Here is an 18,508-nt window from a genome sequence, read left to right on the forward strand (position 1 = left end):
ATGTTCTTTTAAGTTAACCAAAGAAGAAAATTCACAAATTCCACAAAATAAATTCCCGTCATTTCAATTTCTGTCATTTTAAAATTCGTTAGTAATCTTAAATTTGTTCATCTAAATATAATATAAACGAATTTGACAGTCAATAAGTGCTTTTAAAAAAAGTGCTCACAAGCATTCAAAAGGGCACCTTTATTTAATTAAACTTTCTACGCGTTTCTAGTGAACGACGATTCTTACACAATGTGCTTATGAGCCTGGGAAGTAAATTCCACTGTATCTACCACGTTACAGAACTTTGCACGGATCAGCCTGGTAGGCAAAAGATTTTCACTCGGATAATTTGCGGATATGAAGGGGGAAAAGTTAAACCAGTTTTCACAACCACCAAAATGTTTAATGAACACAGAAACAAAATATATAAAACCTAGCAAAGATATTTGGATCAGGGGCTCTGCTTATGCGAAAGTTGAAACCTGCTTGTCCATCTCTCCACAAACTTCAGGATCATATTAACGAGAACTACCGGAAATGCAACCGCCAAAGCCGCCGCTCGTTCTAGCTCAGGGGCACAACACGGGATACTTGAACAAAGAATGGCGCATGGAGGATAAAGAAGTGCGGGCCAAATGAAACAGACACGACCGTGCGGAGCCAGGAGTTTATCCATGGGGCATTGGCACAAGGCTTCTGTCCTCAGAAAGCGAGAGGGCCCCGAGAGAGTTGAACATTTTGATGGGGATCAACACGAAGAGGGACACCATGGAAATCATCACAGGGGTTATTATCAAAGGAGAAAATCTGAGACTATCCCCAATTGGCGAGCTGGGTTTATGTGACACGGGGGGAGCCATCCCCACTGAGATTAAGACTCGAGAAAAACCATGTGTATGCCAAATAACGAATATGCCGACAGTTGCCAGTCCAGCGTACATCCCAATCCTGTCCAGCATAATCAAGTTTCAAGTGAATGTTAGTGAGAGCATTCTCAGGTGACCTCGTACAAAAAGAAGCAACAAAATGCAACAAGTCGGAAGAAAGAAGAAAATCAAACTTAAGCTACCAAATAAGGGAATTATAACAAGCGCTGAAAAGTATGATTGAACAGGCGAAAACAACTAGATACCTCAGTTCCAGAGAAATGCCCCATTGCAATCCCAACATCAGCAAGCATGAACTCCATCGGTGGCGGTGATAGAAGTGAACTATATTTGACGAGCACATTGTGGCCTAAAATACTTTTCCCTTAGAACAAAACTGATTTGAAAGATAAAAGTGTTTCACTTCATGGAAATTTTATCTCTTCAAGTTCATATATATATTATATATGATCTGTACAAACTGGGATTAAGCATTGCAGATTAATACCCCTCTAACCTTTCTATGACTACATCCATTCTAACATATACAGAGCTTATTGTAACATGGATCATATAGGCCATATCTTCTCTTTGCTTAATTCGGAACTATTTTAATACCCAACCTGCTAATATTAGAAAGGAGCAATGACGTCTGAATTGGTGACCATCTCATCAACGTCCCCTCCCACCACCATGGAAGTACTTAACCCCATAGGAAGTAGAATATAAAGCTAGTAGAAAATTCCTATCAAGTATACTATAAAAGCAAACACAAAATTTACCCCAGAAAGTTGCTACTTCCAGAACTACCCACGCCGGAAGGTATATCACGGACCATGAACTTAGCACAACGCTTTCCGATGTCATCCAGTATCTCAAGACACTCCTGCAAATCTGCATCGCTGACTAACATCACCCATTCCTCTTCATCATCCAAATACTTGAGTTGGAATGTCCCATTTTGCAACTTCAACCTCTTTGCAACCTCTTCATACAGTTGAAGGCACCCAAGAGAAGGCTCAAACTTGAACCTGATTGTATCCTCTTTATAAGTAGCTTTCACGATTATTTTTGACCCATTCTCTCCAGTGCTTGTCTCGACTTGTGGGTGCTTTTGCTCCTCAAAGCTCTGAGTGCTTGATGAGTATCCCTGCATTGTTGAACCAAAGTCATTCGATGAATCTGTCAAGCTCGAAGAACTATGTTGGTTATATTCAACAATCCCATCATCTCCATGTACTCCCATGTCCATCTCATCAGCAGCAACCAAGGAGCTTGAGTTCTGAGACACAAAGTGGCAGTCAGAATTGTCTAACCTTAGACTGTTTTGGATGTGACCCCATTTATTAACTTCTTTTGCAAGATAAGAGCCCTTCGAATCAGGTGTGATCCCATGGTTAGTAGGATCGCATGATCCAAAATCCATTGCAATAGGCTTAGAGTCCCCTTGAGGCATGAAAGGGATGCTCTGTGTCTTTACCTCTTTCTCATGAGAAGTTGGAACACAACTCCCATCCTCTTCCAACTTAACTGTCAAACTCTCACCAGTATTGTAGGAAGGCATTGAAATGGGATGTCGGGCAACTGGCTCAGAGTTCTCAACAAGCAGGTTCTTCTCAGGAAATAAAAGATTTTTTGGTGCATCAACTTCTTGGATGATGGATCCTGTTGTCACAAAACCCCCAGTAGTTGGGTCATACTTCAATCCTCCCTCCACCCCCTGAACAGAATCAAGCACCGTCTGTATTTTCCGCAATGAACGGTTCACCTTATTTATTTTACGAGATGGCCATCTTGAGATCCCATGTTGTCTGCAGATCCTTTTTAGCGTAGTGGGACAAACTGCCAAAAGCCAATGATACGTTAAGTGAAGAAATCCTTTTAAATAATTAGCAGGAATTATACTTAACAATGAAATGATAATTTGCATGGAAACTTGACAGTAAATGTTTGTTTTCTACATGGAGTCATGGACTGACTAGAGCATGGAGGAAAAATATAATTTTCTGTAAGAAAATAATAAAGGCAGAAAAATAAGCTTCATTTGTGCCTTATCATAAAAAAGTTTATAATTAATAGAGAATATGTGAAGTTATTTATTAAAATGAATTCATAAGATAAAACCAAATATGGATTCTTAAAAAGTAGACTCGTTATACATGACTCTCACCTCCTATACTTTTTGCAGCATCCTTGAGACTCCCAGAGAAGTACTGCTGTAAAACACTCAAGCTTACATTTTTCTCCGCTGTACTTCGCTTTTTCTCCGCCTGCCTTGTTGACCCACTTGGTGCCTATACAACGAAGAAGAGTACAAAAAAGTTATCCCTCCAACAATATTCCTCAAGTGAGAGCCAACGAAAAACCATTATACAATAAAAACATAGCATTCCAGGTAGGGATAATAAGGACCCTTTGCAGTGTTTCCATATTTACAAAAGCAAATACATGGAGATGTTTAATTTCAACCGGCAGAAAGAAACATAAGGATAATGTTGGTCATTATTGGGACTTAATGCAGAACAGAAAAGATGAGGTCTGTCTCAAGGAAGGATTACACATAAGATTACTACATAATATTTATGTTGGATATAGATGTTCCTAATCTTTAAAGGCATAAAAAATAAATCATCTTGATATTAAATCTAGCAGCTTCTTTCAGAAAGCAACTTTAAAGGCAACAATCTTGTCAAAAGGAGGGTAAAACTATTATGATTTCTTGGTTCTACAATGCTTTCCATTGAGAGTTACATCTAATTGTATCTACATAATTTATTTTTCTATTTATGTTTTAGAACAGTGGACAATAAACCTCCATTCTCGTTATAACTAGTAGTTCCTAAAATATGTACTAGATAACTAACAAAAACTCAATAAGACAAAAAAATATCTCCATCATTATAATTAACAAAAACTCAATAAGACCAAAAAATATCTCCATCACTGTTTCAAATTAAACATCATAAAAACTATAAAGTTCTTTAAAGAAACTGAAACAAGTGAATTATCCACAATATTGTTCTTTTATAAAAGCAATACCTGTTTAGGAGGATTATCTCTTTCGATTCCCCCATTTCTTTGATTAAAAACATTAAAGGTCACATTTTCAGCTGAATTCATTTCACTATCTGACAGTGTTGGCTGAAAATTTCTTTGTGGGATATTAGGGCTTGTCTCCTTCTGAAACCCAGTGTTGGCGCTTCCTAACCCAACTAATTCTGCATCTGAAACTGTCCTTAAACTCTGGCATATTCTCTGCATGGTACCTGAGAGGTTGTTTAACAGAAGTTGTTGTTCTGTACTCCCCTTCACATTGACAGGGAGAAAAAACTCCAATATATAGTCATCATCACCGGTGTAGGTGCTCCTTAGCCTAATTGCAACAGCAGCGTTCAAACCATACTTGCGTGCATGATGAACAAGTGGATATTCATATATATTATACGCTTTAACATCATTAATGAAGAATGGATGATTTGATTGCAGTGCTTTACCAGCAATTCCCTCCCCTTCCTCAAGATGATGTTCTGCACATGCATGCACAAAGCCTTGCATTCTTCTATCATTTACATAACAAGCTGTTTCCTCGATGCAAAGTATACATTTCTCATCTGAATTCGCAAAACCCCCTTTGACACGTACTCTTTTAATTCCATCATCATCTCCCTCAGAGTAGCAACAAGGAATCCAGGTCATAGCCAATGGCAATAAATGTGCATGGCATATAACACGCAAGACATCATTTATTTCAGTTAAAGCAGCTCTTTGGTTCTTTGAGAGGCACTGCAAGCAAAGGTTCTCTCATAAGAAGTGTAGAAAATAACAAAAAAATAGATAACATATTCTGATATGTACCTGGGGAAGAAGTCGGAGAGGCGCATTGGTCTTCAAATTAACGGCCTGCACATAATTGCCATCAAAATATATTAATTTTTACACTTAAACATCGACAACAATAATCAACACATATGAAACATATAGGGTAGTACAATTTGTAATCTTGGGAAGCACCTCACAAAAATTAGTAAATGTAACCTTTTGGGGCATTCATTACGTCTACTAATTCTACTAACATGAACCTAAAAGTTTAACAAAGAGAAGAAAAAGCATTTGCATCAATCATCTGCATATGGTACGTGTGTGCTGTTACACGAGAAGAGAGAAACTGACCCGAAGTGCACTGCAAACTATTTCCATCTCTGTATCGAAATTGGATTTCTCTTTTGTACTGACAAGTTCCAATACAGCGCAACATGAACTTTCCACGTCAAAATCAAAAATCGGTAAGGCAATTGATCCACGAACCTGATGATTAGCAGCATAATCCACCCGCAGGTACTCAGTCTTATTGTAAAAATTAACATTTGAAGTCCACTCTGGAGTTTTGGAGACAAATACACGGCCAGGAAGACCCAAGATAGAACCCTGTTTTTCTTCTGCAGAGAACGTAAACATCCTTGAGACTTCACGATACCCTGTAAGAATATGGTCAAGCAAGTAGGGTTGCTCACAAGTGCTTAATAAGTATTGATCACCATGCTTCATGGGAACCCATAATTGCGCTAAAATACCCCCACCAGAAGTCTCTTTAAACATCGACAATGCCTTAAGCATCTTCTCATTGAGTGACAATCCAGGTGGCCTATAGATCATATAGTCTTCCATGCCCATGACATTATTCTGTTGAAAAGACCCATTATTTAGCTTAACAATTGAGTCATTCGCATCATTGGAATCTGTTGAAACACCATATTGGGGGGTTCCCACGTGCTCAAACACAATTTTGTCTCCACAATTGAAACTTCCCCCAACATTGAAAGTTCCCGCACCACTCGTACCTGGCAATTGCTCACCATTATGTCCTACGAAATTCAAGGCATCCAAGGGTGTATAGGTCACTGATGGACATGATGGCATCCCCAAAGAGGCTGCAATCTGGTCCGTTGCTGCTGGGCTGCACCATCCAGCATAAGTGTCAAAGTTCATGAGCTCAGAAATGTTATTAAACATATCCTCTGAGATCGGGTTCCCTGTTCCATCGTCAAATGATGCCAAATTCTCAACCTGAGCTCTGGCAGAAGCCCAGTGATCATTTCCCTTATCTTTAGGCGAAACGTGATAATCCATATTCAGATTAAAACCCAAATTTGATCAAAAATGACTACTGCTAAAATTTGACCATATAACTATACGTGTATTGCCACATCGATCATCACAATTAGGCATTACAAGCTGCAGAAAAAAAGCACTAAGCATGGTAAGCATGGAAACCCTGCTACAAATTTCAGATCCAGATATCTAACACTAACCATAAGGATATATTAAAAACCATAGCATCTTAACGCTATCAGTTTGTATCTATTAATGACTTTCTCAACACACTAACACACATCTTTTCGGACCAAACTCATTACTCTAGTTAACATAAAAAAAATGAACAATAAGGGCTCATTTTAGCATCCAAAATTCTGAGTGGAACCCTATAAAATTTGCTTAAAATTAAAAATAAAAATCATCTACTCAGACAAAACTCATTACTTCAGTTAACAAAAAAAACCATGAACAAAGTAAGGGCTTGTTCAAGCAACGAAAATTTAACAATGATCTAGTCGGACCAAACTTATTACTTCAGTTAAGAAAGAAACATGTTCAAAAGAAAGAAACACGAACAAATAAGCACTTGTTTGAGCATCCAAATTTCAGTGGAACCCAATAAAATTTTGCTTAAATTAAAAAAGTTAAACACTAAATATCAGTTATTCATCTTTTTATTCGGTGGAAATCAATTCTCCATCTGAATAGTCCTAACAGTAAACCCCAACCAAATTTTCACAAACAACAACTTTAAAGCTCTAATTACATTCCCTAATCAAATTAACAAACAAAAACCCAGCATCTATTAATCTCTAACTCAACACATCAATTCAAAGTGCACGAAACCAATCAAAACCCCAACAAGTAAAATAAAATAAAAATTCAAAATTTGCAAGCTCACCAACATACTAGTGAATAAAACACGAAGAAACCCCCAAAACAAAACCCTAGTTTCTAAAAACTTGCATAATTATCAAACGCGCGTACCTTGACTGGTACGAAAAATCCCCAATTTTTCGCTTTCGCCCTAACAACTCATCCGGGCTGGCGCAGAGAGAGAGAAATGATTCTCTGTCGTTGCGTGTTATAGGACGAACCCACTGGGTGTACGGTCAGGATGCGTTTGCTTTGATGGGAGGGTCGAGATTGAGGAAGATTAAATAAAAGGGGTGTGCTATCCACACACCCCATTTTACTTCTCACACACCCCTTGATGATTTATGTCTGTTGATCTTCTTCAATTCATCCGATGCGACGGGCAAAAATTAAAAAAGTGTGTGAGAAGTAAAATGGGGTGTGTGGATATCACACCCCTAAATAAAATTGAATATTCCGTTGTGACATCATGACGCCAGATATCGTTGTTTCTGACATCAACCGCAGATTTCGCTGTTTGTGATACCGCCAAATTCCGCTGTTTGTGACATCACCGCCAAATGTAACTTTTTTCTGTCAAAATTTCCAATTTTGTATGTAGTTTCATAGGCAGATTCATTGCATTTGCCCCAGTTTAGACGATCCTTATCCTCGACGAAATTCAGACTTGGTTCGATAATTATTTTGTTTTTAATCGTTTAAGTTTCGATCATTTTTCGATATAAGTGTCTTCGTTTGTGTTTTGGGATATAAGAGTCGCTCTTCTTTTTCTTTTTCTTTTTTTAAATAAATATTATTTTGTCAAAACGACATAGTTTCGGAGGCTTAGTTTAATAAAAATAAATAAACACCAAGAGCCAAAATAATAAACGCATGGATGATGGATATGTTACTCGAGGGAGATCACGACGTAGAGCTCAAAGAATCACAAATTTACATCATTATCATGTGGAGCTCGTTGTTGCTATCATTGATAAGCAACTTGTGGAATTAAATAGTTGCTTGATGAGGTAAATACATATTTGCTTCTTTATTTAGCAAGTTTGAGCCCGGATGATTCATTCTAGGCTTTTGATGAACAAAAGCTAATTTGTTTTGCTCATTTTATCCGAATGAATTTACTACTTGTCAACTCTTGGCACTTGAATACCAACTTGGGCATTATATTCTTGATATGCGTTCAAGTAGTGAATTTTCTCAATTGAAAGGAATTGGTAGCCTTGCAAAAAAAAAAAATGGTGGAGATGGGGAGGAATAGAGTATATAATCATGTGTATTTGCTAATTACATTGGCTTTAGTTCTACCAGCTGCTACTGCTTCAGTGGAGAGAGCTTTTTCCGTTATGAATATTGTGAAGATTCCATTGTGTAACCGAATGGGAGATCAATGGTTGAGTGATAGCATGGTGGTTTATATTGAGAGCAATGTTTTTTCTTCCATTGACAATGAAGCTATAATGCAACGTTTTATGAAAACGCGTCGGGGACTATTGTAACTTGTATTGTTATTTGTTCTATAAGTTATGAATGGTGGAACTATAGTTTAATTTTTAGGGAAATTTAACGAAAAACACCCGGTACTGTTCACTTTAACGAAAAACCACATTTTTACACTAAAAAGTCAATCTTGGTACTATTCACTTTACCTTTTATTTTGTCCTTATCATTAAAACTCAAAGTTTTCAAACCTTTTTCATTAGTTTTCCTTAATTTTTAAGGTTATTAGAGGTCTAAAAATGTTTGTAAACTTTTACATGTGATCCCTCCGAAATATTTTTCCTGGATCCGCCACTGCTTGAGAGTAAGGTTTTTGAGATTGAAGTGGCTGGGGTTGGGGCTGGACGAAGGACATCTAGATTATGATGAGAAAGTATTAAAAAAAAAAGATGAAAATGTTGTCATAGCATTCTAATATATATTGTGATTGTTTAAATCCTAAGTAGAGATATATTAGGAATCTTTTGATTTTTCCTATTAGACTTTATATTCTTGAAGAGCAAGTGTATCTCCTCTTTACTACTATAAATAACGGCACAATGAATGGAGAACAACAAAGAATTCCTCAAACCTATTCTCCACTCTCTTTCTCTCCATGTTGCACCCCTTTTTTTATCTCAATTAAATATAGGCTACAACAGAAAAATGAATGAAAAAAATATTGAAGTTAAAATAGTTAGGTTTTGGTTTTCATTTTGTATCTCCTCATATATTTCTTTTACATCTCTTCAACCTATCTTTTCTCAACTTTATATGTCATTCCTCCCATGTCTTTCTTCCTTATCTTTAATGGAAAAATAAAAACAAACTATTAAAAATGAAATAATTATTAAACAAATCATAAATAAAAATGGTTCTTTATACAAACAAAAAAATATTGATAAATGTTCTTAGCTAACTAAGTTAAAATATCTTGCTAAATAAATAGATAAATATGAGTTGATAAAGACGAACAACCTATGTCACTAGCACTATGATGTAGTATCATGTATCTCAATCTTTAAATAGAAGTCTCATGTTTAACTTTCATAAATGATAAATTTGATACAATTATAACTAGAAAAATGTGCGACTTAAGTCAAATCAATCTCCTACCCCCAATATCATTGTATATAAGGAACAGCCTATTTCTATACATTAATTAGTATGAAACATGAGCATTATTGGGAATAGGATTCAAATTCTTCTTATTTTGTTATATGGAGAGAGTGTAAACGGATTAAGCGGCAAGTGTTTTACAACTGTCCATTGAAATTAAAAGCTTGGCAAAACGATTATGTATTATTTAACAACTTAAGTCCGTTAACATTTAGTACTACGGTCTTGTGGTATTACTCTTCACTTGTAAAGAAAATGTTTTAGATTCAATTCTGGCAAACCTATTAGAAGGCTTTACTCACTTTCCCACTTAGTAGTAAATACTATTGTTTGTTAAAAACAAAAAAAAATAAAAAAACAACTTAAGCCCGTTTTGATAATTATTTTGTTTTTAATTGTTAATTTTTAATTTTGTTTTATATTACCATGCATATATAATTACATTAGTCTAATTATGTACCATGCATGTCACAACTCTAAACCCCTTGCTTTGTTCGTCGAAAAGTTTCGTCACATACCTTGGTTAGGTAAATTTAAGTTGACCTTGATGTAATGACTATTTTCCTTGTGGAAATTCTGCAGAATTAAACCACTAGTATAGGTGAGACTTGTGTGCTCCATTAGAATTGGTCATAATTAGGTTTATGGATTACGCATTGATAGTAAGTATATATAATACATATATAAATGACGGCAGATCTGTGATACTATTTTTTTACACAACCTTTTACACATGTTTTTGTGGCGGCTACTCCATAATGTATTTTAACGATATGAACCGTCTATCTTTAAAACATCATTCATACATCATCCTTGCAAAAAATTAGACAAATCTAAAATTATTAAGACATTCATTTGTAGTGAAGAAATGGACAAATACTGTTCAACAAAGAAACCATAAACCATTAATATAACGGTCATATAGTTTCAGATTTTGGTGATTTTTGGTAGACATGACCTTTAATGGAAAACCTAAAATATAGAATTCAGATCATTAAAATACATTACTATATAAGCTGCACAAAATACATGTCAAAAGTTGTGTAACAAAAATAATGCCATGGAGCTGCCGCCATATAAATATATAGTGGAGCTCGCACATTTGTCAGCTAATAAATTGATTCGGCACTAATCCCTCACCCAAGCTTACGGCTTACCTCATATTTCAAGAGTATAGTTTTATGATAGAATGTTCGGCTAATTAGAGCATCTTCAAAGGAGATATCAAAATGTCAAAATCAGTAATAACAGTTAAAAAATACAACTGTAATATTTTTCAACCGAGAAATCAAATCTGATGTGGCATGACATAGAATTCCAGCTCTTACTCTTCCTGCCAAATTTGACAGCAGTGTCAAATATTTTTTATTAATTTTTTTTATCAGATCTGCAACTTTCTTCGTCAACACCCCCTACCCTGTTAGGCCGAGCGTGTCATCGTCGACGCCGGCTCCGACTTCACCTTCTTCTTCCCAGGCCTCGGTTGTCCGGTAGAGGCTGGTGGGTCTGCAATGAGTTCCCGCCACACTACCGCTGCTGATTTTATGCCGCTTTCTTTGCTGGTGGATGCTGCCATTCTTGCTCACCAATCTCTTCTATTACTCATTTTTCAGGTACTCATCACTCAATTCCTAATTACTATTATTTTTTTAATTATTTTCTCTAATTTTGACTTACAGTTTGCTGATAATCGCCTGCAATTAGCTTACAATTTGATGCAATTTAGTAATGATGAATTTCATTTCTTGCCTAGGCTCATTATTTAACCCCAAATGATTTTTTCTATGATTCTGAATTTGAATCAGCAGCACCCATGAGGAAAAGACCACGACCCATGAATAGGGCTGATTCGGTATGAGATACCGAACTGAAAATCCATCCCGATTCTCAAATCGAAGTTCTCGGAATTCTCAATTTCAAGACTGATCATAAATCAAATTTTCGGAAATCCTAAATTTCGGGATTTAGGGACAAATCAAAAATCCCAAAATAGTTTTGGGTTTTTAGGCTATTGGGCTGAATTTTCTTTACATAGTTGGGGTATGAATTTGCAAGCTTTATCTGAATCCTATTAAAAAAGCAAGATTAAGAGAGATAAGTAGCAGGACTCCAAGAGAAGAAAACTCAAGGAATTGTATGAATTTATAAGTTTATAACACAATTGGATACAAAACTTTATGAAGACCTAAAGATCTAATCCAAGTTCACATCACTACTAGGTTCTATGCAATTTTTTTTTTCCAAACACGATCACATGAACAGGTACCATATGATGTTACCTATTACTGCAATTTACAAGGCCAGAAGGGCGCAATTCCACCTTGTTCCAATTGTAAAGCTTGATAAATAATTCATATGAATAGAGTTCCTACTGAAACAAATATAGATAATCAATTCACAAATTACATTGTAGGTGGAATATTTTACACACGTTAATGTTTTGTATATTTTGGTGCAACTGCAAGTTGTGAAAATTTGCCAAAGATTAACACTTCAACGATGAGAGTACATTTCCAAAAAATCTAAATCTAATGGATTAAACTAAAAATCAACCAACACTTTCCTTTTCCATTATACGGATTGAATTACTTTAGAGATGAGAGTAAAAATCAACCAACACTTTCATTTTCCATTATGCAAAATTGCAAATTATGCAGATAATTGAATTACTTCAAAGATTCAAACTTCAAAGATGAGAGTACATCTAATGTAAAAATCAATATAGAAATTGAATTACTTCAGACATCTAAACTAAAAATCAACCAACACTTTTAATAAGATCAAGAACAATGCCTAATCTAGAACAATGCAAATTTTTAATAAAATCAAGAACAATGCCTAATCAAGACTAGATTTCACAAACCCTAATCTAGATTTCACAAATCCTAATCTAAATTTCACAAACCCTAAATTTCAAACCCTAAATTAATTCCAAAATTTACTTGATTTGGGGGAGAATTGGTGCGCAGGGCATTGGAATCTGGATGAAGAATTCGAGGGAGAGAGATAAAAAAGGTAAGCAGCGCCGGTGGCTGTAGCTCTGCCTCTGTGCCGTGAAGGAAGATTCTTCCACATAGTCAGGGTCTGAGGGATGAGAAGTCGAGAGATAGAGAGAGATCAGAGGGTCTATGTGATGTGGGTGTGGTCGGATTCTGAGGTGAGGTCGAGGAGGGTGGTGAGGTTGTCTGAGCAAGATGAGGTCGAGTCGAAGTCGAGAGACAGAGAGAGTCTGAGTTGCGAGTTCTTTGAGGGTTTGATCCTTGTGTTGTATTCAACGGTTGAGCTTAAATTCCGAATATATATTTAAAAACTAAATAATATAATTTTTTTTTAATTTCGGTTCGGTTCGGTATTGGGTATCGAAATTTTCGGGATTTTCGGTTTGGTTTCGGGAATTTTTCAGTTCGGTTTGGGTTTTTGGTGTTTTTCCAACCCTACGTATGAAGATGACAACCCATCAATTTTTGCAATTCAAAACAGTCCCATTTCTTCTACAGCCAAAGTGGTGGCTCATCAGCCTTCAAAGACCCAAAAAATAATAGTTTAATAAAATAAATAGAAAAGAAAATGGTGTAATAAAATAATATTTAATTTGACATACCAGGTGGAGAGCAAAATTTTGAAAAATATCAAAATGCCACATAGGCTATCAAATTCAAATTTTATGTTTAAAATTTGACATCTCCTTTGAAGATGCTCTTGCATTTCACATCATTTTAGTTTTGGGTGATATTCACAATGAAACATGAGGTTTAATTTTTTTTCATTTTGCACCATAACGTTTTGAAATAGTATCAACAGACTTTGGTATGATTGGTTGTTTGATCATTTATTAAATTAATTACATGATAAGCGTGAAAACCTTATATGGACTAATACGTACGCCACATTTGCACCATATTAACAAAAAAAAAACTCATCAATTTGATGGAACACTATATGTTTAAAGAGACAAAAAGTATGCATTGATATATTTCAAAACCTCAAGATCCAATGTGAAAAAATTAGAACCTTGTGTCCCATTTTAAAAATCACTTCAACTGTAGAATTTTCGTATACCCATGTACTATTAGCCTCCAAAGTATAAATCTTTCATAAGCAAAGTGTTGCATGAACTACAAAACTACATGGTAAACTTACAATTATACACTGAAAATCAATAAGCAAATAATAATCAGAGAAGTTTGTACCACCACAATATTACATGGCTGTGACTCTGAATATATCACATTTCCTTCATTTTTTTACCTCCTCTTATTTTTACTGCCCAACAACAAGGTAAAGTAAAAGAGAATCCTAAAGAAGAACCCCCAAGCAATGGTGATCCACAGGCAACTCCATTTACTGAGGTCCGTGATCCCCTGCTGCTTCAGTATATCCATTCCGGTGGTCACGCAGGTGGACGCCGTGATGTTCACGCCCAAAGTTGTGCTCATGCTCTTGAGAAGCTTCAACTTCATTGCTACGGGGAAGGCTTCTATTGGTGAGTTGTCAAACATCTGGGTCCCCCTCACGAAGCACTTGATTGGATCATCGAGTTCGTTTTGCAAAACGCCCTCATAAGGGTACTTCACCAGGGAAATGTAGTGAAACCAAAGCCAGTAGGGTGGGATTCTATCCCTACTAATGAAAAAACCACTAAAGAGTAGGAAATAAGCTAGAACTGCCACCACAACTGTGTATCCCAACATGACATGTGTCACGACGCCTGAGAGGAACGTGACGAATGAACTCCCAGCCCAGAAGGCCGCAAAAATAGTGAAAAAGAAGAAGAGGAAGCCGTGGAGCCCACCAGCGAGCCCCACGGCCCAGAAAGTAGTAGCGGCAAAGGCTATGGAGAGGAAGGCTAGGGAGGGAATGGAGATTAGGGAATGAGCTAGGACGTATGAGGAACGGCGGTAGGCATTGTAGGCGGTTTCACGCATGAAAATGTAGCGTTCTTGGAGGAAGACGGGGATGGCCTCGGCGCAAGTGTAGAATGTGGTAGACATGGCGAATGCGAAGAACCCTAAGCGCTCTTGGATGCCTTTCGGGGAATTGTCTAGGTGCCAAAACATGGTGGCTAGGATGATGCCGGTGACGAGGACCGCACCTAGGCGAATGCCGAAGAGTTCGGGCATTCTTCGGGAGTTTGTGAGGGAGCGTTTGGAGATGACTGCAATTTCAATCCAAGAAGGGTTGGCAAATGTGGGGACTGATGAGGAGAGGTTTGAGTCATTTGGTGCTCCGGAGACTAGTTTGCCTCTTGAAATGCTAGCACTAATTGCATCTTTGAGAGAAAGCTTTGGCTTGCAGTTGGAGTTGATCAAGTTGTTCTGATTTTCTCGTTGTTTTTGTTGGTCCAAGGTGATCTGCCATGATTTGTTGAATTCCACCAAGTTCTTGGTTCCGCCTGTTTTGCAACATCCAATTGTAAAATAATCAGCATCAAATCAAATTTACTCCACAAGCAATATGTAGAATGTGCCTCACGTAATTTAAATTAAATTATAATTATTGTTCAAATAAAAGTATATCAACGACAAATGTCGATATCAATTAGAAATAAATAAACATGTATGCATATCTCAAATTAATTTGGTGCAAAAATTTGAAAAAAAAACTATTGTTCTAAAAATCCCCTTCTAGCGCCACCTAGGCGCTAGGCGGTTGACTACTGTTCTGATTAATGCCTAAGAGTTTGAAAATTAAGAAAGGACGACGAGGTGGTCTAGACTTATTGAGGCACACGACTAGCCCACCCAGACCTGCCTAGGCACCCCTAGGTTGCGACTCACTTAGGCAGCAAATAGATAACTTTCATTTTGCATTTTTTTTTCTAATAAATTGTAAGAGACTTGTTGAATACTGAAATGAGCACACATTATATGCTTGTTCCCCATGTTTTCATTATGTTCCAATACTTCATAATATATGTGTCATTCTATTTTGTAGTTTATGATGAAATTATATATATTTTAAGTATAAACATACACTTATTTACATGAAATATAATGAGTTTAGTTAAATCCGCCTAGTCCGCCTATGCGCCCGCCTAGCCGCCTAGGCGCTGGGCCCCAGCTCGCCGCTTGACTAGCGCCTAACATCTTTTAGAATCTTGTGAAAAACTAATCATAACATACGCTAACTCTGTTGCACTCACTACTAAATTTGATCACAAATTTTTACTTGTCAAATATGTTTCTTTTAGTCAAAGAATAATGCTAAAGAAATTAATTTTTTAAAACAAATGATATGTCACAACAGGGAATAAGTTTGTTAATCAACACTTAATAAAATTTAAATAATCAACAATCATATCACTTTAGTTTACAAAATTTGGTTTTTCTAACATGCATTACGCTTATTCAAATGCCTACTTTGAATATTACTTGTACCTAATAGATAAAATACGAAATATTTGCACATGCATTATCAAATTAATTAGTGAATATATTAGGTTGAAAAGGTCACCTGGGGTTTCCTCGAGTTCTCGAATGAGGTCAAGAGCAAACTCAGTCCGATTCTCAGTCTCAGGAATCGGATGCCCGAACTCCCCGAAAAACACCGGAAGATTCGCTGGCGAGCCGCTATACACAGTCTGTCCATGTGACAAGAAAATCAACCGGTCCATCAAGCTCAATATTCTGTAACTAGGTTGATGAATAGACATGACCACAATGCTCCCACTCTGTGCAATCCGCTGCAAAACCTTCACCACCATATAAGCGCTCGTCGAATCCAGCCCAGAGGTCGGCTCATCGAGAAACAGAACAATGGGGTCGTGAATTATGTCGATTCCAATTGAAACCCGCCTTCTTTCACCTCCTGAGACACCTCGGTGGCCCTCGTCACCGATCACAGTATTGGCGGCATTTCGAAGACCAAGTTGGTCGATCAGAGCCTGGACTCGAGCTTTCTTCTTGGACTTTGATAATCTCCGAGGAAGCCGAAATTCAGCTGAGAACATGAGAGTTTCTTCAACCGTTAGCATTGGGAACAAAAGATCGTCTTGCATGACATAAGCTGATATGACTTTCAAGAGCCTTGAGTTTAAGGCCTCCCCGTTTAGTGTGATCGAGCCTTTTAAGCTGTCCTTGGCGATTCTATCCGCTAGAGCGTCAATGAGCGTTGATTTTCCTGACCCGCTTGCTCCGAGAACTGCCATGATCTCGCCTTCTCTGGCCTCGCCGGATATGCCATTGAGCAAAACTTTTGTGTTTGCGTTTGTGCTGTTGTTGTTCATGCGCAGTTTAACCTCTGCTGTATTTGGTTTCCCTTTGAAACAGGCGGGTACTAAGGTCATTTTGCGCTGGACTTTTACGCTGTATGTGAGATCAGTGAATGAGAGGACAAAAGGATAGGAGGAGGTTCCGGAGGTGCAACCATACCCTAACTCAAGAACATGATCATGAGGAGAGATGTCGGGACTCTGCGCATCTCCGACCCACTGGAGGAGCTCGCCGAGGGTAGGGTTTAAGCCTCGGGGTCTCGGGTTGAAATCTATGAGCTCCATTGTTGCGGTGGGAGTTTGATAATTAGTAAGAGGACTCTTTGAGAGCGAGATATATAGAAGGTGAGATTGTGATGACGATGGTCACTGTGTTTGGTGAGTTTAAGTGTCCAACCGCTGCTTGCGTGAATGCTTCTTTAGTTGGTCAGAAGAGAGGGAGAGGAAGTTGTGTCTAGCTTTCTAGTTCTCCACTCTAGTTGTACCAAGTCCAAAGGGCTAAAGGGGTTATATGAGTTGGCTCACTTTTACTATCATCTCATTACCATACCCCAAGTGACTTGAGTGACTTGGGAATTTCTTTACTTGTAGGCTTGAAATTCTAATATTCTTTTAGATATGATAAAACTAGATGTGATGGAAAATAAGTTAAATAACAATGGAAATTAATATATCCGTACATTCTTTGGTTTTTTTTTTTTTTTTTTTGATAGCTTGTTCAAAATCTTTCAAATTTTGAAACATCTTTCAACATTGAGAACAAAAGTATGACTAAACTAAGTAACTAACATCTAAGCATTAAACTTGAGTTTTCTTTCCCTAATCTTTCTCGAGAACAAAGGATCAGAACTTGAAACATTTTTCAACATTAAGAACATAGTACCACTAAATTAACTAAGTCTAAATTAACTAAGTAGTATTAAACTCAGGTTTTCAAGTGTTCACTATACCAAGTGCTTCATATTATATATACACACATGCTAATGAACAAAGTGTACTTGTGACATTTTCGTAGTAAAGATTCTCAGATCAGTGGATGCATGCAACAGAGCATATAACACACGAAAATATTCAGTAAGTTCTTGCAGCTACATGTTTACGTGCAAATGTTTACTAAGGAAGCACCATAAGAGCTTTTCCAATTTTTGAAGGTAGTTTTATTTATTTTACTCAAACATTATAAAAAAAATAAAAAAAATTTATTATCTAAAAGGAGTTTTGAGTCCTACCATAGGAACTCTCCCAACCAGGCTGAACGTATTCTATTTAACTTTAAGGTTTATCACTGTTTAATTTGTTACTGTGTAATCTTATTAGCTAAAGTCATCATTTCCCCCTCCACTTCTCGACAAACTTGGTAGGCCATCAAAATCAAAGAAAACCCACAATTTTGATCAGTTATTACTTCTGAACATCACCAAACATTACATTGGATAATTAGGGTTTTTTTGTCACACTATTTAATTGTCTCACTTCAATTAAAAAGTTGATGTGCAATTGCCCACATTCCTAGTTGGTTGCAATTGTCAAATACCAATAGGTAACATTTTAGAAAGATGGACTAGGGGCCAGAGGCCGCTTTCGTGTGGTGAAATGTGCAATTGTATAGGATTTCAAATTTGGAGAAATTTTTAGTTGTGATGGGAACACGGATGGTACATTATGTGTTTCTATGTAAGTGGTGAAAATTTTTACTTTTTAAGTTATTAACATTTTAACGCACATATTTCATCATTTATATGGAGACACATGGTGTACCACCTCATGTGATGATCACACTGAAAAATCTCTCCCAAATTTGAAGGGACTCTCAAAAAAATTTGCTATGTCCTAGTTGGTTGCAATTGCCAAATGTCAATGGGTCAACATTTTAGAA

General features: G+C 36.9%; 2 protein-coding genes and 1 long non-coding RNA gene across 3 annotated transcripts; 1 reads left to right on the forward strand and 2 right to left on the reverse strand.

The window, feature by feature from the left end:
• Positions 1 to 174: 174 nt before the first annotated feature.
• On the reverse strand, positions 175 to 7,117 carry LOC103430355 (protein NLP9-like). Its single transcript, XM_070810180.1, has 8 exons — positions 6,939 to 7,117; positions 5,028 to 6,089; positions 4,713 to 4,757; positions 3,897 to 4,640; positions 3,028 to 3,151; positions 1,640 to 2,699; positions 1,124 to 1,254; positions 175 to 939 (listed from the first exon to the last, which is right to left on the reverse strand). The coding sequence occupies exons 2-7, from the start codon at positions 5,982 to 5,984 to the stop codon at positions 1,203 to 1,205; spliced, it is 2,982 nt and encodes a 993-aa protein (XP_070666281.1). The 5' UTR covers positions 5,985 to 6,089; positions 6,939 to 7,117; the 3' UTR covers positions 175 to 939; positions 1,124 to 1,202.
• Positions 7,118 to 10,562: 3,445 nt separating this feature from the next.
• On the forward strand, positions 10,563 to 11,634 carry LOC139190062 (uncharacterized). Its single transcript, XR_011574049.1, has 2 exons — positions 10,563 to 11,035; positions 11,231 to 11,634. It is a non-coding gene; the product is annotated as an uncharacterized lncRNA (long non-coding RNA).
• A 1,857-nt stretch (positions 11,635 to 13,491) lies between these two features.
• LOC103413750 (ABC transporter G family member 20-like) lies at positions 13,492 to 17,056 on the reverse strand. Its single transcript, XM_008352189.4, has 2 exons — positions 15,876 to 17,056; positions 13,492 to 14,814 (listed from the first exon to the last, which is right to left on the reverse strand). Exons 1-2 carry the CDS (start codon positions 16,915 to 16,917, stop codon positions 13,667 to 13,669), a joined length of 2,190 nt encoding a protein of 729 aa, XP_008350411.2. The 5' UTR covers positions 16,918 to 17,056; the 3' UTR covers positions 13,492 to 13,666.
• Between the last annotated feature and the right edge of the window lie 1,452 nt (positions 17,057 to 18,508).

This window comes from Malus domestica, chromosome 12 (assembly GCF_042453785.1).
Source record: "Malus domestica chromosome 12, GDT2T_hap1".
Lineage (NCBI taxonomy): Eukaryota > Viridiplantae > Streptophyta > Magnoliopsida > Rosales > Rosaceae > Malus > Malus domestica.